Below are 23,014 nucleotides of genomic sequence, written 5' to 3' on the forward strand. Positions count from 1 at the left end.
GGAGTTGATGTAACTTGCCCAAAGTCCCAAAACATCAAGTGATGGAGCCACAAAATCAAACCCTAACCTGCCAGGTTCCCCAGCTGGTGCTCTCCACTTCCATTCATGCACTTTCCATTTTCCTGCACTCCCTTCCTTCCTGCACTTTCCATTTTCCTGCAATGGATGCTACCCTCCAATCTCCACTTTCTTCTCCACCTCCAGGGATAATAAAATGTCATCAATCATCAGTAAGATCCAAGTTGTGCCCTTCAGAAGCTCAAAGTCTAGTAAGGAATCAGACACATAAACAAACCATTTCAAAATCATGTGATAGAAATATAGAGGCAAGGGCCTCTCTCTCTCTCTCTCTAAATAAACTTAAAAAAAAAAAGAAATACAGAGACACAATTGATTCTGCTTGGGGGGTCAGAAAATATTTCATTAGTTTTCTGTGCACGTGGAGTCATCCTTGACTTTTATCTTTCTCTCACATCTCACTTCTAATCCCTTAGCAAACCCTAGTGGCTCTACTTTTAAAATATATCCAAGATCTGACCCCTTGCTGCCATTTCCACTATCACTGCTCTGGTTCAAGCCGCCATCTTCTCTTGGTTGGAGTATTATACCAGCTTCTCAACCAATCTCCTTGCCTTTGCCTCAATCTGTTTTCTACACAGCAGTCAGAGAGACCTTTTTAAAAATAAGTAATATAATATCACTCCTCTGCTCAAAATGACTTTTAATAACTTCCCATTTCTCTCAGAGTAAAACTAAAAATTCTTACGAGAAATGGCATGGCTAGTAGGCCTAACATGCTCTGCCTGCCCTCTACCTTCTCTTCCTTCTCTGACCTCATTTTCTTCTGCTTTCCCCATCTCCCTTGATACAGCCAAAGGAGCTTCCCTGATCCCCCTTGAGTATGCCAAGCAGGACTTTGGCACTTACAATCCTTTCCACAAAGAATACTTTCACCCCAGGCACTCATATGGCTTACTTCCTTCAGATGTCATCACAAATGCTATCTTGTGGAGGTGGTCTTCCCTGACTATGTTATATAAAATGCCTGTACATTAGCCCCACGCTTTTATCTCCCTTGCCCTACTTTACTTTTCTTTATAGTACTTGTCCTGGGCCATTATGTATTTATTTGTTTATGATCTATCCCCTCTACCAGAATACAAACTCTGTGAAAACAGAGACTTTATCTGTTTTGTTCTCTGCTATATCCTTTGCATTGAAACAGCATAGCAGGTGCTCAAAATTATTTGCTCAATGAATCAAGGAGTGAATGTTTCCTATTTTGAGGTGAATATAATAATGATGTTATATAGTACTATTTTCTGAGCTCCAACCACCAAAGAAATGACACATATTCTTCAAACACTTTGTGAATTAGGAACATTTTAATAGTATCAGTGGGGAAACTAATTAATTGCTCTGATAGTGCTTAAAATACCTCGTTGGAATTAGTCAAGAGTCTCTCAAACAGGTGTTGAAGCAAATGTACCATCAACACTGATGGTACTGGAAATACTGAAATACTTCTATACCCCAGGTGGTAAAGATTTGGTATTTCTGAGCCCCCATCCTCCAAACACCACCACTTTAAGTGTTCCCTCAACAACCAGACATACTTCCTGCCACAGCAGGGTCCCTCCAAGACCCTACTCCAAAGCTGGACAGCACAGTACCTCACAGGTCATTTGCTACTTAATATCACCACTGGAGGTAGGAGCAACTGGTGGGTTAAAGGAAAGACCCTAAAGATGGGGTTATTGAAAATTACAGGGAAATAAACAAACTAATAAAAAGCATCTTGCCATAGCAGCTCACTCCAGTGAGTAATCCTTCCTGCTGCTGACGACAATTTAAATGTCCCACTGTACAAATAAGATGTCACTTTTTCCAACAGGAATAAAAAGCTCATTAAATTATCACCACAGATGCATATGCCAGTTACTACCACAGCAGTGGTTGTAAAGATTTATATATTTATCTATGAGTCACCTTTTATTTTTTTTTATTTTTTTTAATGTATATTTATTTTTGGGAGAGAGACAGACAGCATGAGTGGGGAAGGGGCAAAGAGAGAGGTAGATACAGAACATGAAGCAGGCTCCAGGCTCTGAGCTGTCAGCACAGAGCCTGATGCGGAGCTCAAAGCCATGAACTGCAAGGTCATGACCTGAGCTGAAGTTGGATGCTCAACTGACTGAACCACCCAGATGCCCCTATGAGTCACCTTTTCTTTGCACATTACTGTTAACCTGTTTTACAGAGTTTCCAGAATGAAATAAGGCTGCTTGGGATTATTCTGATGTCAATGCCTTGACAACAATTGATAAGCAGAAAGCTAAAGAGACTTTATCTTTCCTGATAGGTGGCCTTTCCTTGTTCCATCCTCTCCACCACACTTAATAAAAATGAGTTTGGGTTTATATTTGCCCTTTAATATGTAGCTAATCAAATGAATCACACAAGATAAACATTTACCAGTTCCGAGAAGAGAGATCTCATTTTATAAGCTTACGTGAGCAAATGACGCTGCGACCTTTGAAAGACATTCTGATTTAACTCTTAGGTCTGTTCTGAAAATACAGAAGTTCTTTTAAATTCATATTTCACAATAGAATTTGTATTATTATAGCCACGTTTTAAATGTAGGCCACTTACAATTACTTGAAAAATAATAATAAAAATATAATATCAGAACATACCTTGAAAAAAATCTGGAGGAAAATACATGACTGTTAATAGTGTTTCTCTGCTAGGGAGAGATAAGAGAGGACGTTCACTTTCAACATTATTTATTACTGTATGTTATTTTTATTCACAGATAAAAAAGCAATAAAGAGTTTTTAAAGTAGGAAAGCATGGAGACATGAGAAGATATCAGTTAGCAAGGACAAGGAGCTCTCCTTCAAATACCCCAATGTTTTTGAAGCCCACAAATCAATAACAAAAATACCATTTCACAGATCTTTAATTCAGTCTGAAATCCCCTTCTTCAAGGTCAGAGAGAAGTTAATAAAGCATTGGCCTGGAACAGTTACTGTCACGTGTACACACAGGACTGTCATGAACACCAGCCAGGAGCTTTTCAGCTCAGTGACACAATGTCTATAGCATAACTGGTGCTGCCTACATCACCCCCACCTGAAGAGGAGAAGGGATTTCTCAAAACCTAAAAGACTTCGATTTAGAATTAAAAAAAAAAAAAAGAATGAAAAGGAGAAAGATGTAATGTTTACTTACAAAAAAAAAAACTATCTCATTCTATTAAATTTTTATCTTGGAATCCTGCATTAAAAAAAACAACAACAACTAAAGAAAGTCCAGTGAGTCATAATTGCCAACATTCACTGAGCTATTCCTGCATGCTCAGGAATGTTAGTCTCCACATCAGGTGCATGAAGCAATAATGTTATTAGTCTACCCATTTTTCCTATTAGAACACTGTGGCTCAAAGAGATTGTCCAAGTTCAACTAGCTCATAAGTGGGAGCTAGGAGCAATCCAGACAGACAAGATTGTGCTCCATATCTACTACTCCATCATGATAACAAATTAGTAATTAGTAATGGAAATGATTAAGACTACACTTAATGAACCAAAAAGGTATACATACAAGTATAATGTAGTTGCTCTATAAAATTTCACCTTAATGAAATATGTTTCAAAATCTGTGTAATGTATTCTGAATTTCTGTCAAACTAAAATTCAGCACCGGATGAATTTTTAACATTTTACAATATTTTTATCAGTATTCTTAATCCTTCTTCAAGTGTATAAAGAACCACTTAAATTTTCAGAAGGTCATATTAATCTAAATTGATTAAATGGATGCTTAAACAGACTTGAAAACAATTTCTACCCAAAGATTGAATCATCTATCAACTACAAGCCCGACAGGGGAAGATATTGATGTCTGTGTACCTTTCATTTTAAACAATATTTACAGTTCAGTGTTTCTCTGAACAAGAAGCCTTGAGGTAGCCCGTACGTGAAAATTCCCATCACTATGGTAACCAGAAATGGCAATGATTGCACAGTGATTCATCATGTACCCCAAACAGAAATTGTTTGCCAGGGACAGAGAAACAACTCAAAGCCACGCTTTATTGGAAAAGAACCCAGTTAAAGAATAACCTGGGGTGGTAGTTGTTTTTAAGTTTTTGTCAAATTTTTGTACTTTTACGTCAGGGCATCTATCTTAATATTAACTCCAGTTCAAAGAGGTAATTAATATGTCTCCTAAAGAAATGTTCATGAAATTTATTCATTCACTCATTCAATAAATGATTTGCACAAAGTAGGTGTCCTCCATGGTAGGTGCTATGCGAGTAATATGCGAGGGGCATATTACTGTGAACAAGATAGCAGGAGGCCTGCCTCACTGAGCTTTCAGTATGACTAATCAGCAAATAGGCAACAAGGAGATTGTGTGATACACGGTTTGCTGCCTGAAGTACAGTGTGCTCTGGGTAACTGGGGCACACATAACTTCCCAGAGGAAATCATGACTAAGCTGAAACCTGACACAAGAGGATGAGCTAACCAATCAAAGCAAGGTGGAGAGGTGTGCAGGCCTCACAGGGAGCCAGACAGAGGAAGAAGCAGGCATAAAGTTCTGAAGAGTGGAAAACAAGGCATATTGAGGAATCAAGGTAGTTCTGTGTGGAGAGAAAATGAAAATGGAGAGATGCAAAGGAGTCAGGAAGCACAACGTGAAGGGGCTTGTACCTAAAGACCCAGCAATTACATAGAATGAACTATTGCTGCAAGTACAGAATGGGCAACTATCACAGACACAATGTAAAGCAAAAGAGTATATACTGTATGACTCCATTTAGATGAAATTCAAAACTAGGCAAAACTAGTCAATGAAATAGAGATCCAAAAATGGGACAGGATACTGACTTTGAACAGGATGTAAAAAGGGACTCTTGGGTGCCAGAAATGTTCTACATCCATCTGAGCAACAGTTAAACTGGTAATATGTAGACAAAAATGTATCAAGTTTATACTTAGAGTTTCTTCACGTTGCCTGAAACAAATTGTGCCTCAATAAAAAGGGCAAAAATCATATAACAAAAAATGGGGCACTAGGGTGGCTCAGTTGGTTGAGCACCTGACTCTTGATTTCAGTTCAGGTCATGATCTCAGGGTCATGGGATGGAGCCCCACATCAGGCTCCATGCTGAATGTGGAGCTTGCTTGGGACTGTCTCTCTCTCTCCCTCTGCCCTTCTCCCATTCTTGTGTGCTCTCTCTCTCTCTCAAAATAATAATAATAACAATAATAATAATAAAATAATTTTTTCAATTTTTAAAAAGTATAACAAAAATGACTTGATGTATTGGAAAATGGCCTATTTATGCAAATCAAAAGGATCAATGATTTCTAGAGAAAATTAATAAAGAAACTTAAGATAAAAGAAAATTGGGGCACCTGGGTGGCTAAGGTGGTTAAGCCAGTCGGTTAAGCATCCAACTTCAGCTCAGGTCATGATCTCATGGTCCGTGAGTTGAAGCCCCTGCATCAGACTCCACACTAGCAGTGCAAGCCTGCTTTGGATTCTCACTCTCTCCTGTCTCTCTCTGCCCCTCCCCTGCTCACACTTTCTCTCTCTCAAAGTAAATAAATAAAAACTTTAAAAAGAGATAAAGGAAAAATTTTTTAATGAAGAGGAGTTTGGGTTTTATCATTTGTGCAATGTGGATTAAGATAGGTCTTAATCATAATATTTTCCTTATAGAAAAATCATATACATATACATACTACACACAAACCCATAATATGCACCTATAGTAAACATAATCATCTAATGTAAGACAGTATTACAGTACCTACCCTGAGGATAAAATCAAGGTAGAAATACACAAAGACTTGGGGCGCCTGGGTGGCTCAGTTGGTTGAGCGACCAACTTTGGCTCAGGTCATGATCTCATGGTTTGTGAGTTCGAACTGACAGCTCAGAGCCTGGACCCTGCTTCCGATTCTGTGTCTCCCTCTCCTTCTGCCTCTCCCCACTCATGCTCTGTCTCTCTCTGTCTCAGAAATAAACATTAAAAAAATTAAAAACAAAAGAAATACACAAAGACTTCAACTACATTGCTGAAGTTTTAAGCTAGGTGTGCATACATAGGTATTTGCTATAGTATTCTTATACCTTTTTTGTACATATTAAATATTTTATTTTTTCCATAATTAAAAAGAAATCCACTCTTTGCAGTGTGAAGCAATGAAAGGAGTGCTGTAGGGATCCAGGCATGAAATGATGGTTACTTGTCTACTCTAGGGGCTGTGAAGATGTAGGGAAAAAGACCTCCAGGAGAGACGTGGAAAGTAAATCACCAGCATTTGGTAACTGAACAGATGTAGACATAAGGGAGAGCAAGGAGACAGGTTTCTGCTTGACCAATTAAATGGATGGGGTTGCCATTTATTAAGATGGGGAAACACAAAGATGAGCAAGATTTGAGAGAGGGTGAGAGGAAAACAATGAGTTAAGTTTCTGACAGGGTGACTTTGAAATGTCTCCAAACGAAGATTTCTAAGAACACTCAAAACTAGAGTCCAAAGATCAGAATGAGAACTGAGTTAAGGATAGACTGGAAAGCCATCAGCAAAGAGTTAATGACTGAAGCCACAGACTTGGACAAGACTCCAGGGAGAAATTGGGGTGCCTGGGTGGCTCAGTCAGTTAGGCATCTGACTTTAGCTCTGGTTGTGATCTCGCTGGTCACAAGTTCAAGCCCTACTTCAGGCTCTGTACTAACAGCTCAGAGTGTGGAGCCTACTTCAGATTCTGTCTCCCTCTCTCTCTGCCCCTCCCCTACTTGCTCTCTTTCTCTCTCTTTCTGTCTCCAAAACAAATAAAGACATTTTTTTAAAAAAGACTCCAGAGAGAAAGTGGGGAGTTAGCCCAGAAATGAGAGTTTAGGAGGGAAATTTAAGGCAGAAGAGGAGTCACGACAGAGACAGAAAGAGAAACCGAAGGGGTGCCTGGGTGGCTCAGTTGGTTAAGTGTCTGACTTCCACTCAGGTCATGATCTCACCACTCATGAGTTCAAGCCCCACATCAGGCTCTGTGCTGACAACTCAGAGCCTGGGGCCTGCTTCAGATTCTGTCCCCCTCTCTCTGCCCTGCCCTGCTCACACTCTGCCTTTCTCTCTAAAAAATAAATAAACATTAAAAAGAGATAGAAAGAAAGAAAGAAAGAAAGAAAGAAAGAAAGAAAGAAAGAAAGAAAAGCCCAAGAAGTTGGAGGAAAAGTATGAGTGTGTATCTTGGTACCTAAAAGAAAGAATGTTTCAAGGAGGCCTGGTCAACAGTGCCAATTTCTGATGCAAACTCAGGGAAGATAAAACCTAAAAAAGTAAATGTTGGATTTGGCAGCCAAGAAGTCTTTGATGACTATTACAAGAGCCATTTCCAAGAAAGGTGAGAGGGAAGTCAGCCTGGGATAAATTGAAAATTGGCAAAGGAAGTAGAGATATAAACTGTGGACTTCTTTTTCAGGAAGTTTGGCTCTAAAAGGAAGGAGAGAGATAAAAGAGGAGCAGGAAGAAGACAGGTTAAAGAAGGATAAATGGTATGTTTGTATTTTTTTTAATATTTATTTATTTATTGGGAAAGCGCAAACAGGGGAGGGGCAGAGAGAGAGGGACAGAGGATCTGAAGCAGGCTCTGCACTGACAGGCTGACTGCAGTGAGCCTGATGCAAGGCTTACACCCACAAACCACGAGATCCTGACCAGAACCGAAACTAAGAGTTGGGTGCTTAACTGAGCCACCCAGGAGCCCCTGTCTGTATTATTCTTTTTTTTAATGTTTATTTATTTTTGACAGAGAGAGAGAGAGAGACAGAGCATGAGCGGGGGAGGGGCAGAGACAGAGGGAGACACAGAATCCGAAGCAGGCTCCAGTCTCTGGGCTATCAGCACAGAGCACGACATGGGGTTCGAACTCACAGACCGCGAGATCATGACCTGAGCCAAAGTCGGACACTCAACCGACTGAGCCACCCAGGTGCTCCTCCTGTCTGTATTATTTTAAGTTGAGATACACATGAGCAGTTATGTCAAAATTTATGATAAGGGAATTTAAATTATGCTAAAGAAAAAACTCAAAAGTATGAATATATTACCATATATCATATAGAGACATATTCAGTTCCCCCAAAAGAAGAAAATACATCAAGTTCTCATCAAGACAATCACCTAGTTACAAACATACTTAAGTCATGTTAACTCTCAAGAGCTGGTGAAATAAAGCATAAAGTGAACAAATTTTAAACCAGGAAGCAGCATGTTACAGCAGAAAGAAAAATGGATGAGAAATGACTACTATTGGAGAAAGGACCCTACACCATTCCCTCCCCTCCTACCATCCAATAGTGCAAAAAACATTCTTTGGCATTGAATGAAAGAATAAGTTTGAGCATAATATATAAAAGAAAATTAGGTAATTATTCAATAGCTTTTTAGATTTAGATATTATTCATTTTTATGGGAAACAGACATTATTAAATATTTACCAGCTTTGGAGTTTTCAGGATGCTTGTCAGGGTGACATTCCAAGGCTTTGGCTTTAAATTCCGCCAGGATTTGTTCAACCTAAAACAAAAACTGATGTTAAAAATAAGGATTCCAAATTAAACGGCATAAAGAAAGAAGTTGGGCATCATTCCTTTTCAAAACAGCCATGATCAACCCAACTTTTATTGTGATCCTTGTATTTGTATTTTGACATTTTACTCTAAGAAATAATGCCTTGATAATGAAATTCAGAAAGCATTCAATAAAAACTTCTGTCCAAATACTGATAACAGTTTAACTTGCTACTGCATTTAGATGATAGCCCAAGACACCTGTGAGCTCAATATATTTAAATGTCACAAATGGTCAGATAGGTTTATTCTAAGAATACATACAAGAGGCGTTCACTCATCTGAGTCCTTCAAAAGATGCTTAGTCATCACTCATTATTCAAGGATGACTGTCAAGTTTATAAATGACCCATTATAAAGTTCCCTCTTTAGGCCTTTTGCCCCCCTCTTTTTTTTATTAAGAATTTCACAATTAAAAGGACATAATTCAAACCTGTTAATTTTGTTACCAATTAACAGTGTAGTTGGAGATTTTGATTGGGAAAAGAGAAACTTCAGCCAAACTAATATGAAGTTTGAGAGGCATTTTGATTTGATTTGATTTCACTCAGCCATCTAAACCTTATTATCATGCATAATCAATACTTGTCTTTGTTAATTATAATTCCAATGACAGCAGCAGGAGACAACAGTGGTTATGTGGCTCCACAATATAATTTGTTTTATTTTGTTTGTTTTATATTGTTTTTTAATTTTTATTTTAAGTAGGCTCCACACCCAACGTGGGGCTCAAACTCATGACCCTGAGATCAAGAGTCACATGCTCTACTGACTGAGCCAGGCTGGTGCCCCTGATTGCTTCATTTTAAAGCCCAGTTCTGCCAGAGACTTTAGGCAAGTTGTATAACTTCCATGTGCCTAGTTTCCTTATCTTTATATTACATGAATGATAGAAATAGAGCATTTAACACAAAGCCTAATTGTAGTAAGAACTCAATAATAATAGCTAAAACTAAATGTCAGTGGTTAAGTAACTTGTCAGAAATCATTTAGTTACTAAAAAAGCCAAATTTTTTGTTAACTAAGAAGTTGGACTTCAAATCCAGTAATTTTTTTTTAATATTCATTTATTTTTGATAGAAAGAGAATGAGCAGGGAAGGGTCAGAGACACAGGGAGACAGAGGATCTGAAGTGAGCTCTGCGCTGACAGCAGCCAGCCCCCGATGCGGGGCTTGAACTCATGAGCTGTGAGATCATGACCTGAGCCAAAGTCGGACACTCAACCAACTGAGCCACCCAGGTGCCTCTCAAATCCAATAATCTTAACCAATGGCAGAATTCTTAGGGATCTATTACCAAGTTGCATATTTACTATCCACTAATTAATGAAAGGAAAGGACCTCTTGTTTGAGAAAAAAATTCTCAAGAGGCTCAGCTTAAAATTGTCATAAGGCTCATGGTAAAAACATAAATTTATCAGCTCCATGTCATCCTTAATCAATCCTTGGAAAAAATTTTCTTCACTTTTATAGAGCCATGCTGTAGGGAAGCCTGGCTGGCTCAATTGGAACAGCATGTGACTCTTGATCTCAGGGTTGTGAGCTCAAGCCCCACCTGGGTGTAGAGATTACTAAAAAATAAAATCTTAAAAAATAATAATAATACAGCCAGGCTGTACTAGATAAGCATATGCATTAAATGCCCAAACTAATAACTATTCTTTTCTTTGTTAAGCATCTACTGGGAATCCAGTAGAATAACAGGAAGAGATAGACTTCCTGTTCAGAACTGTGATTAATTCTGTTTCCTCTTCCTAGGTGCTCCCTAGGAGTGACCTATAGTGACCTATAGTGACGATAGAGTGACCTATAGTGACCATAGAGTGACCTATAGTGACCATCCATCACTATAAACTGCTTATATAACAAAGAAAATGAGACTGAGACTTGTCTTTAAATTTTAAAATGCTAAAAATTCTAAAGATTCTAGTAGTAGTAGTAGTAAGCATTTTTAATTAAGCTATTTATGAGTTTCATAATCTCTCTTTGAAGATACTTACATCAATACAGAACAAAAAGTAAAAGTTCCTTTACCCCTCAGCCCCCCAGGATAACAGGTTTCACCCTTCAAGATACATTTTTTACACACTTATACACATATTTATGTATATATGTATTGGAGGACTTTAATAAGATAAATGGATAAAATTATACATATCTATCAAAGGTAGGAAATTTGGAGGGTTTTTTTTTTGTTGTTTTATTTTTTCATTTTTATCCCATTAAGAAACATTCTAGTATAAGTCCATGGAAGCAAATGTACTAAAATGGTTAATTCTCAATAATGCTAATGTATGTGATTGTTAGTTTCTCATTTATATTTTCTTTACTTTGCCAAATTAATATTTTAAAAAATTAAGAATAGTCCATATCTGCCTTTCATTACTTTTTATAGTTTTAGTGTCACAAAATTTATTACAAATCTCCTAGGTAGGCTGGTTCTGGGTAAACTAACTGGTAAAGCAGGTTAGTTTGTCTTGGGAATGTTCCATTTATCTTCTGGCATCCCCACCCCATGTGCTCATGCCAAGTGTAGTCCATGGACAAATGAGGCCCTCCATGTCAAGGTCCACTGAATCCTGTTTTCCTGATCCAATGTTCAATGGTCTGGAAAACTGCCTATTATGCTAGCCAATAAACATACAAACAAATGTTCAACTTTACTCATAATCAAATAGATCAAAACATCTAAGGCATGATAATGACCAGTGTCATTGAGGGTACAAAGAAATTAACATTCTTCATACTCTCTTGGGGAGGATGCAAATTTCCTGAAAATAGATATATAGAGAGATCTATCTATCTATCTACCTAGATGTCAAAGAGTGATAGAATTGAAGATATTTATGTATATGTATATATACATAAAAGTGTATAATTTTTTTTACTCTTTGATATAACAATTCCAATTATAGAAATTTGTCTAAGGAGATAGAGGTGGGAAAATTATTTAGTTATAACAAGGTTCAATGAATAAAATGTTATAAATTTTAAACAAAACCTTATGTGTCCAGTAATAAGATATTAAAGTTAACTGAAATATTTCTTAGGCTGAGATATTTTACAGTCATTAAAAAAATCATCTTGTAGGGACACCTGGGTGGCTCAGTTGGTTAAGCATCTGACTCTTTTTTTTTTTAATTTTTTTTAACATTTATTTATTTTTTTGAGATAGAGACAGAGCATGAACGGGGAAGGGTCAGAGAGAGAGGGAGACACAGGATCTGAAACAGGCTCCAGGCCCTGAGCTTTCGGCACAGAGCCCAATGCGGGGCTCAAACTCACAGACCGTGAGATGATGACCTGAACCGAAGTCGGACGCTCAACTGACTGAGCCACCCAGGCGCTCCAAGCAGCTGACTCTTGATCTTAGCTCAGGTCATGATCTCATGGTTGGTGAGATTGAGCACCACATCAGGCTCTGGGCTAATGGCTCAGAGCCCGCTTGGGATTCTCTCTGTCCCTCTCTCTCTACCCCTCTCCTGCTCATATTCTCTCTCTCTCTCTCTCTCTCACTCTCTCTCAAAAAATAGGTAAATAAACTTTAAAAACTCATCTTGTAGTAGAAGACTTTTAATAATCTGAGAAAAATTATATAATATAGTTCTATGAAGAAATGTAAACTACAAAGCATTATATGAGGCATAAAACCATAATGTTTTACCTTAAAAGGGATTATAATATACATATATATACATATATAATAACAATAATAATAGCTAAGATTTATTAAGACTTATTATATGCCAAGCACTGTTCTAAGCACTGTGCATATAGCATCTCATTTAATTCCCACAACTCTGTGAGGTGGGTACTGTTATTATTCCCATTTTACAGATTAAGAAGTCAATACACAGAAAAGTTAAGTGGTTTTCCCAAGGCCATAGGGCTGGTAAGTAGCAGAGCCAGTATTTGAACTCAGGCAGTCTGACTCCATACACATATAGACATGCACATTGTAAATATTAACGCATATATGCATGTATTTACAACACATAAATATAGCATATGTGTATACACGCACATATACTCCCAGATTTTAAGCATCTAAGCTAATATTTTTCTCCATGTTCTCTTCATACCCCACATCTTCTTACTGAAAGTATATTAGTTTTTATGGAGCACCCAGTGGCTCAGTCAGTTGAGCATCCAACTTCAGCTCACAGTTTGTGAGTTCAAGTCCCATGTTGGGCTCTGCATTGACAGCTCAGAGCCTGGAGCCTGCTTTGGATTCTGTGTCTCCCTCTCTCTGCCCCTTCTCCATTCACTCTCTCTGTCTCTGTCTCTGTCTCTGTCTCAAAACTAAAGAAACATTACATTTTTTTAAAAAAAATATTAGTTTCAGAAATTAAACTTTAAAACTTAAAAACTTATCTTTTCCACAGCCTATTAGCACAATATTTTGATCTGTGTCAGCAAATACTCCAGTGTGCAATAGGCACTAATCCGGTTCCCACTTGGATGAATCTTCTCCAGCTTTCTCTGGCCACACAAATGCCTTCTGTCTCTCCCTCTATGTGTCTAAATTTTGACCTAGTCTGATCATTTCAAGCATCATCTCTTCTCTGAAATCTTTTCAGATAGTCTTCCTGTAATTTCTGGTGCACTTACCAACAATACCACATAGCACAGTCCTTATTTTTTCTCTATTTCCTTTGTATTAGTTTGGCTCCTCAGCTGGATGCCAAGGTTCTTATACAATTTCTCACCTTTTTGTTTTGTTTTCTTTTGCCCCCATCACTTCTAGTACTGGCCCAATGCCAAGTGTTGAATAAATACTTGATTATAGACTAACAGATGTTCTTTAACACCATTATAGCATAATAGAAGCTTTCTGAAAATTATGATTTATTCATTAAAAGAATGAACTGATTCTAGTGATGGAAATTCATATGCTATAGAAAAGAGAAGACTCATCTTAATAAGTGGGTGAATTAGTATCCATCATTTCAGTTCACTTAGTGTGAAACTGGATTTTTCCCTTATATAAAACTCCAAACGTTAGCAATATTCCCAAAATGAATTCAGTGAGATCATCCTACATCATTGTAATCAAATGATAATCAAAACATAAGCTATAGAAATAATATGAGCCACAAAATATATAATGGTAGTATTCTGTTACAACCCATAAAATACAGTAACTATTAATCCATAGTGACAAAAGTAGTTGAATAAATAAATAAATGTGGGATAAAGGATATATTTTCTCTACAGAAGAATTCCAAGTAATAAATGTAAAGTGAATAAAGAAAATAGAAAGTTACCATTTGGCAAATACCATCGTAGTAACTGTTACAGGCAAGATACACCAAAAGATGCTAAAATCAGCCAGTGAAAGTCTGAAATGGAACACTATAGCTTCAAAGAATCTTCACCCAAAATATTTTTTAATTACCAAAGGGAAAATAGTAACCCTTCGGTGGAAAAACCTGGCAGAAGAAACCTGATAAACACAGACTTAACTATGTGTTTAGATCATTAGGACATATTGACATCCTGTACCCAGATATGACACACTGAAAAAGGTACAATATCACTTCAGCAGTATTCTTTCCAAAAACACATAACCTCAGCCTAATCAGGAGAAAACCTGAGACAAGCCAAAATGGAAGGACATTCTACAAAATAACTGACCATTACTTTTCAAAGTGTCCAAGTCATGAAAAAAAAAGGAAGGTATGAGAAATTGTCATTGTGAACGAAACTCAGGGAACAAGACCCCTAAGTGTAATAATGGATTCTAGCTTGGATCTTGAAAGAGAAAAAAGACATTAGTAGAAACACTGATGAAATTAGAATGAGACCTATCCTTTAGATCAGAGGTTGAATAACTCTAGCCCAAAGGACAAATCTGGCTTGTCACCTGTTTTGTTTTTTTTTTTTTTTAATAAAATTGTCTTCATCATTCATTTACATATTATCTATGGCTACTTTCTTGCAATGGCAGAATTGAATAGTTGTGCTAGAGTTCTGCAAACTCTAAAATGTTTGCTGTCTCAGGGTCAGCACCTAGGAGAAACAAGCAGGATGCCTAGGTTTAAGGAGGTAGCCTTACTCTCATAGACTTTTGCACTTGCACAATCCTGAGAGTTAGTGCCTCCTTAAATTTTGTATCCCAAGTGCTCTGCTTGCCTCACCCTAGTCGTGGCTTGGTCTATCTGGCCCCTTACAAAAAAAAAAAAAAAAAGCTTGCTGGCCCTTGGTTGAGTTAATACTATTGTGCCAATGCTAATTTTCTGATTTGTATAATTTTACTATGCGTGATAATTGTAAATACAATGTTAACATTAAGGGGAGCGGGATGAAGTGTATACATGAACTCTGTGTTATTTTTGCAATTTTTCTTTAAGTCAAAAATTATTCAAACAGGTGGAGCACAGAGGATTTTTAGAGCAGTGAAACTACTCTGTATGATAAATGTCATTATACATTTGTCCAAACCTATAAAATGTACAAACCCAAGAGTGAACCATAATGCAAACTATGGACTTCAGGTGATTATATCAGTGTAGGTTCACCAGTTGTAGCACGTGTACCATCCTAGTGGAGATGTTGATAACAGGGAGGCTAGGCATTAGTGAAGGGAAGGAAGTATATGGAAAAGCTCTATACCTTCCGCTCAATTTTGCTATGTATCTAAAACTGCTTTTAAAAAGTCTGTTAAGAGGCACCTTGGTGGCTCAGTTGGGTGAGTGTCCAACTTCAGACCATGATCTCACAGTTCCTGAGTTCCAGCCCCACATCAGGCTCACTGCTATTAGGGCAGGGCCCGCCTCAGATCCTCTATCCCCGCACCCCCCCCCCAACCCTTTAGACAGAATTGTCTAAATTTACAAAGTTCCAAGTGCCCAGTATTATTGTGAGGCCAAAACAACACCACAACTTGTTATGTGCCAGGCACTATTCTAAGTCTTTATTTAGCATGTCTCATTTAATCCCCACAACACCTCTATGAGATGGGTACTATAATTATTACCCCCATTTGCAGATTAGGAAACAAAGGCATAGAAAAAAATTAAGTCACTTCCCCAAGGTCACACAGCTCGTAAATGGTAAGATTTAAACCCAGGTGGTCTGAAGTCAATAGGGAAGAGAACTAGAAACAAAAAATAGATGTCTCCATTTATCAAGTTTATGCTCAATTTTCAAGACTGTGAAATCTTAAAATCAGGATGCCTTCTTATCATTACTACTGAAATGGTGACCAAATACCAAAAAATCAAATAAAATATACATCAAGGAGATATCTTATTTGATATACATCCTAGTTTGTGGTGTATGCATTGATAAAGACTTTAGAAGATTACATAACATGTGTCTTTTGTGTAAAATCTGATGCAGGGCGAAAAAGCTGATTAACTTGGAATTAATCTGCAATAAATGTTTTTGAAATGAGGGTATGTTGTTTTCTACTCAACAGAGCAGAAATCCTCCCATGGTTTATATATGTCATTTCATTAATTTTCAACACAAGCTTTAAATTGTAAGAACTATATATTGAGGGTCTCAGTTTATTAAGCAGCCGTCTCTCAATTTCGGCTCAAGTCATGATCTTGCGGTTTGTGAGATCAAGCCCCGTGTCAGGCTGTATGCTGACAGTGAAGAGCCTGCTTGAGATTCTCTCCCTCCCTCTCTGCCCTACCCTGCTCTCTCTCTTTCTCTCTCAAAATAAATAAATAAACTTTTAAATAAATAAACAAACAAACAAATAAATAAATTGTAAGAACTATATACTAAAGCAAAAAAATTTTGTGTGTGGCTCAACTCAGTTGTTATAAATAGAATCAACATATTAAGTCGCTTTGAAATTATAACTGCTAAATTGCTTCTTTTTTTTTTTTTAAGTAGGGCCCATGCCCAATGTAGAGCTTGAACTCATGACCCTGAGCCCAAGAGTCTTCTACTCTACCAACTAACACAGCTAGGTGCTCCTAAATGCTTTTGAGTATGAACATTTCTGGTCAATTTTTTAAAGCATCAAATCAAGGAATATTTGAAGCAAAAGAAATCCATCCAATACAAATCAATAAAGGAAATGTCACACTAAATACTTAAAAAAAATGTAATTGAAATATTTTTAAATGGGAAAGATATATATGAAAAGAGGGAAAAGATACATATAAAAAGAATTGACAAAATTGTGACAGATCATTTCATTTTAAATAAATGATTGTAATTTAAACATCTATGGCAGGGACAGAATCAGTAATGAAAGAATTGCAAGACAATGCTTTTATTCTCCTTTTCATACATGCCACAGTACATACAGAGAAGTATGACTATAACTGGTAACAAAAGGGCTGACTATAACGAAAGGACACTGTTATAAACATTATAAATAATACAAACTTTTTTTTAAGTCTTTTCAAAACTAATGCTCTTTCTCCTTCAAAGACTGAGGAAACAATCACATAACTATAAAAGACTGACTAATCAGGTCTAGACATTTATTATGGGAATAGAACAACCTTTACCTTATAACTTAGCATGACAACATTTTTGTAAAATCTAAATTGTGAAGCTTATCGAGTTAAGTGACGTTCCTTTGATTTTAAAAATCTCCTTCAAAAATTATTTGGCAATAGCAAAATTCATAATAAAGATAGTAAAAATGGTAATAAGCTTTCTTAATTGCTGTAAGTAAATCACCACCAAATAAACAAGAATAACATATTATCCTAAAGGGAAATATGCAACTAAAAGAGTGTTATAATCTGGGGTGTGGTGTGTGTGTGTGTGTGTGTGTGTGTGTGTGTGTGTGTTTAACTACAAGATACTTAAGATGACTTCCTCAGTGTGATGAAGATAGAAATTTTAATCCTTTGTGTCCAAGGTCACATTCTATTTTCCAAACAAAATTAAGCACATATTATTACTAAACTCCAGCCTTATGAAACAAAGATAAATAGAAAAATATTTTGCTTGAAAATATTAATATTAATAGCTATGTTTTAGTAATAAAACATTTTAGTAATTATTATATAAAATATAAGATAATATATTCAATAATATAATTGAAATATACTTCATATTCATCTCAATAGTATTTAAAACATTGGAAAACTAGGAATCAATGAAATACTTAACAATAAGAAAATAATCAATTGTGATACAACAATAAAACGAAATATGCAACATTAAAATACATATGAAGAGTGTTTAATGGCATGGACAAATCCTTGTTATAATGTTAGTGGGTAAAAAGCAGGAATCAACAAGTAAATATATAATATCTTCCCAAACATATTTCTAAATATATATATATAGGAAAAAGACTGAAGTTTAATATACCGAACATTAATAGTATTATCCTTGGGAGATAATTATATCTTGGGAGATAGAATTATAAATGAGTTTTCCATATTTTTTAATATATGAAATTTAGAGTTTTCCATAATTTTAAAAACTTTTACAACCTTCATCATTGTCTATGTGGCCCTTTAAAAACATTATTTCATTGTAGATCAAGTGAACAACTATAGAGTTTTCACATGTTTGGTTTCAGAAGCCACCCTTTTAAGTAATTTTTAAGTTAAGATGTTAACATAAAAGGATATTTTTTGGTCTACATAATTTAACTGCTCATATAAGAGTACATATTTTAATAAAATATTTTAAAATCACTAATTACTAGAAAATTACATTTCATCTCAATTATAGTATAAATTACCATAGTAAAGATATAGCTTATGTGTTCTGTAAAACACTGCCAACAGCATTACAATAAAATTTCAAATATATATTTTTAGTATATTTGAAATAGAGTCTATGGCCATGTGCCCAAATACACATATTCAATCAGAAACATCTGTAATATCACAAAAGGACACTACTCCAGTAAAGATCTAGGATTTAAATCCTTAACTTTCTCTAAGCCAAACGTACTTTAATGTAAGATTAGGTTTTTAGGCAATGTGACTAAAAGTTCAAAGTTAAAACCTTAAATAAAAACTTGAAAACCTGTTGTGAAAAAGAACAGCATTATCCACTGTCTTACCGAAGATAGTTCATCACATCCCAGTAACATGTAGTAATCTTCAGTATCTTCTGACCTGTAATTTAGTATTGCATCCATTTCAATTACTAAATCAGCTTTTCTTCCCTGTGAAACAAGAGACAGAATAAGCTGTGCATTAAGAGGAAAAGCCTTTTTAAGTCTGATTTTCAGCAGCACGTTCCAAACAGCAATAACCAGATTTAAGGCTGGCCACAGTCCATATAACAGATGTCATCCTAGACCTTTGTAAACTCTACCTTTCATTGGCTGTTGGCAGAAGAGAAAAGAATAAGTCACGTGCCTAACTGTTGCAGTGCTGCCTGGGATCTGTAGTTTCAGTTTGTGTAAGTAATGCACATGAAGCATTCCCTTCATAGGTTGACAAAAACTGTTCATTTTTACGTACTCCCCAAATTAGCTATTTTTCCATCGCCTGTATATTTTTACCTTTTTCTTTTTTTTTTTAAGAAATAGAAGAAACTTTGAAGGAATGTAATAAAAATCTTAGAATGTGTTAAATCTGAGTAGTGGGCATTTTTCTGAGTGCTTAGAATATTTCATAATTTTTCAAACAGTCTAAGAGTAGAAGGAAATAGACTAGGAGAGCACATTTTCAATCATTTGATAATTTACTCATTAAACAAGTATTTATTGAGAATCTATTTTATGTCCAGCACAGTTGTAGGAAATGGTGTGGTAAATAAGTCTCAGTTCTCAAAGAGCTTACATTCTGATGGAGGGAGATAGACAAGAAACATGCAAATAAACAAGATCAATTAAAATAGTGATTTATGGGGTGCCTGAGTGACTCAGTTGGTTAAGCATCCGACTTCAGCTCAGGAGTGATGTCACATTTCATGGGTTTGAGCCCCAGGTCAGGCTCTGTGCTCACAGCTCAGAGCCTGGAGCCTGCCTTGGATTCTGTGCCTCCCTCTCTCCTTGCCCCTCCCCTGCTCACGCTATATCTCTCACTCTCTCAAAAATAAATAAACATTAAAAAAAAATTAACAGTGATCTATGCTATGAAGGAAATAAAACAGGACAGTGAGAAGTAGAATTGTATGATGACGACGTTTGATTCACTGTGCTATCATTCCTGAGCTGGCTGTCCAAACTCAGGAGGTATCTAGCCTGGGGTGAGTTCAGGGAGTCTGTGTTTCAGCTCACTGTGGTCCTAGGATATGCAGGTCAGTCTAGGATTTAGAGAAGAAGGTCAGTGGTCACAGATACAACATTTTAACCACCTTAACCCTTTAAACATTACCACCTTGAAAAAAGAAACATTTTCACTGAGCTCACCTAACACATTTTTTTAAAGTTTATTTTGGAAATGAAATAAAGCACTGAAGCACCATTTTACAATTCCTGCATTATATATCCTCTCTTTCTAAAATTTCTGTATGGAATTTTAAAATAAAGTATAGAGTTGCCTGGGTGGCTCAGTCGGTTGAGCATCTGACTCCTGATTTCGGCTCAGGTCATGATCCCAGGGTCATGGAATTGAGCTCTTGTCGGGTTTGGTACTGAGTGTGGAGTCTGCTTAATACTCTTTCCCTTCCAGGGTGCCTGGGGGGTGGGGGGGTTCAGTGGATTAAGCGGCCAACTCCTGATTTTGGCTTAGGTTATGAGATCAAGCCTCGCATCCTGCTCTGACAGCTCAGAGCCTGCTTAGGATTCTCTCTGTCTCCATCTCTCTCTCTGTCCCTTGCCTGCTTGCACTCTCTCTCTTTCTAAAATAAATAAGTAAACAAAATAAAGTATAAGTATTTTTGTTTTGGAAACTTCACATCCCTTGGGGTATTTGGAGGCCTACTTGAGTATCACAAAATACAGACCAGAAATAAGACCAGAACAGGCAAATGGCCTTAAAATGATGTGAAGTTGCTGCTGTCGAAAATGGTAACAAGTCGTCAAAATATCAAACATAGAGTTACCATATGATGCAGCAATTCTACTTCTGGGTATATACCTAAAAGAACTGAAAGCAAGGTGGGAGAGCCTGGGTGGCTCAGTTAGTTAAGCATCCGACTCTTGGTCTCAGCTCAGGTGTTAGCTCAGGTCTTGATCTCAAGGACATGAGTTCAAATCCAGCACTGGGCTCTGCGCTGGGCATGAAGCCTACTTGAAAAAAAAAAATTTTTTTAAACTGAAAGCAAGGACTTTAACAGGTATTTGTACATCCATGTTCATAGCATCATTATTCACAATAGTCAAAAAGTAGAAGCAAACCAAATGTTTGACATGGGAATAAACAAAATGTGGTATACACATACAATGGAATTGTATTCAGTCTTAAAAAGAAAGGAACTTATTTTTTTTAATGTTTGTTTATTTTTGAGAGAGAGAGAGAGCAAGAAGAGGAGGGGCAGAGAGAGAGAGAGGGAGACACAGAATCCGAAGCAGGCTCCAGGCTCTGAGTTGTCAGCACAGAGCCAGATATGGGGCTCGAACCCACGAACCATGAGATCATAACCTGAGCCAAAGTCAGACGCTTAACCGACAGAGCCATCCAGAAAGAAGGAACTTCTGACACACACTACAACATGGATGAATCTTGAAGACATTATGTTCAGTGAAATAAGCCAATCACAAATAAGCCAAAGACACGTTCTGTATTATTCTACGTATATGAGATACCTAGAGTAGTCAAATTCATAGAGACAGAAAGAAAAGTAGAGGTTACCAGGAGCTGAGGGGAGGGATGAATGGAGAGTTATTGTTTAATGGGTATGGAGTTTTAATTTGGAGAGATGACAAAAGTTGCAGACATGGATGATGGTGATGGTCACACAACTATGCCAATGTATTCAATGCCACTGAACTGTATATTTAAAATAGTCAAAATGGGGGCGCCTGGGTGGCGCAGTCGGTTAAGCGTCCGACTTCAGCCAGGTCACGATCTCGCGGTCCGTGAGTTCGAGCCCCGCGTTGGGCTCTGGACTGATGGCTCAGAGCCTGGAGCCTGTTTCCGATTCTGTGTCTCCCTCTCTCTCTGCCCCTCCCCCGTTCATGCTCTGTCTCTCTCTGTCCCAAAAATAAATAAACGTTAAAAAAAAAAAATTTAAAATAGTCAAAATGGCCAATTTTATGTTATATATGTAAATATTTACCACAATTTTTTTTAAAAAGTTATATAAACACTAGACAACTTTGACTAAAAAAAATATTGCTCTTTTACTCTCGATCCTGAGAACAGTGAGGACAATGCTTTGAAGTTGTCCTGAAGAACAAAAAGAAAAGATTATTATGAAAGGAATTTTGGTAAAGCACTCTCTTCAGTTTTTCGAATGCAACTGGAAGAATCTTTCTCCTAAACCACCATGTTTTCACATTCTGAATATTTAAGTTCGTAAAGAGTCCCAGTCAACATATGCCAGCAGCAGAAGAAATTGGTACATCCTTTCTGGATTGGAAATTGGCATATCAGAAGTCAGGATTTTAAATGATCTTTGTCTAAGAAATTTCATACCTAGAAACTTATCCAAAGATTATAACCAAGAACAAAGATATAGCAATAATGATGGTTATTTTTACCAAAACATGATTATACAATGAACATATTTTAGGAAAATTAAATGCTTAGCAATCATACAAATAATGTCCACATACAGTAGTATACCATGTGGTCGTTTAAACATTTTTTTAAGTTTTTATTTATTTATTTAAAATAATGAGAGAGAGAGAGAGAGAGAGAGAGAGAGAGAGAGAGAAAGCATGCACCAGCAGGGGAGGGACAGAGAGATAGAGGGAGACAGAATCTGAAGCAGGCTCCAGGTTCTGAGCTGTCAGCACAGAGCCCCATGCAGGGCTCAAACCCACAAACCGTGAGATCATGACCTGAGCTGAAACCCAGAGACAGACACCCAACCAACTGAACCATCCAGATGCCCCTCACAATATTTAAAAATTTACTTTAATCTACATGTTTTATACCATATATTATGAAAAAATATATTGTAAGTTTACAAGTATAAGGCAATCTACCTTTTTTTCTAAAGGATGATTTTGGAAATAACTTTGTCTTATATCTTATATTCTCAGGTTTTAAAATCATTTTCAGAAATGTTTTCTCTTTTTTAACTCAGAAAAGTTTTCATTACTTACTTTAAAATATATTACCAGACTTTGGGGGACATAAAAGGTTACCAGGGGGCACCTGGGTGGCTCAGTTGATTAAGCAGCTGACTCTTGATTTCAGTTCAGGTCATGATTTCATGGTTCGTGAGATTGAGCCTTATATGGGGCTCTGCGCTGACAGAACAGAGCCTGCCTGGGATTTTCTCTCCTCTCTCTGCCCCTCCCCTGTCCATGTTCTCTCTCTCTCTCTCCCTCTCTCAAAATAAATAAGTAAACATTTT

At 36.8% G+C, this 23,014-nt stretch overlaps 1 protein-coding gene across 3 annotated transcripts in view; it reads right to left on the reverse strand.

Annotated features, from left to right (window-relative positions):
• DNAJC12 (DnaJ heat shock protein family (Hsp40) member C12) overlaps nt 1-18,890 on the reverse strand; it is a 41,600-nt gene extending 22,710 nt beyond the window's left edge. Inside the window, exons 1-2 of one of the 3 annotated variants that reach the window (XM_045437563.1) lie at nt 18,657-18,889; nt 8,525-8,603 (exon numbers count right to left, since the gene is read on the reverse strand). In XM_045437563.1, the coding sequence (XP_045293519.1) occupies nt 8,525-8,603; nt 18,657-18,734 (157 nt within the window). In that variant the 5' untranslated portion in view covers nt 18,735-18,889. Of the gene's footprint in view, nt 1-8,524; nt 8,604-18,656 lie in introns of all 3 variants that reach the window. The other 2 variants (XM_045437561.1, XM_045437562.1) reach the window with 2 other exon arrangements.
• Nucleotides 18,891-23,014: the final 4,124 nt, after the last annotated feature.

The sequence above is a fragment of the Leopardus geoffroyi genome, chromosome D2 (genome assembly GCF_018350155.1).
Source record: "Leopardus geoffroyi isolate Oge1 chromosome D2, O.geoffroyi_Oge1_pat1.0, whole genome shotgun sequence".
Lineage (NCBI taxonomy): Eukaryota > Metazoa > Chordata > Mammalia > Carnivora > Felidae > Leopardus > Leopardus geoffroyi.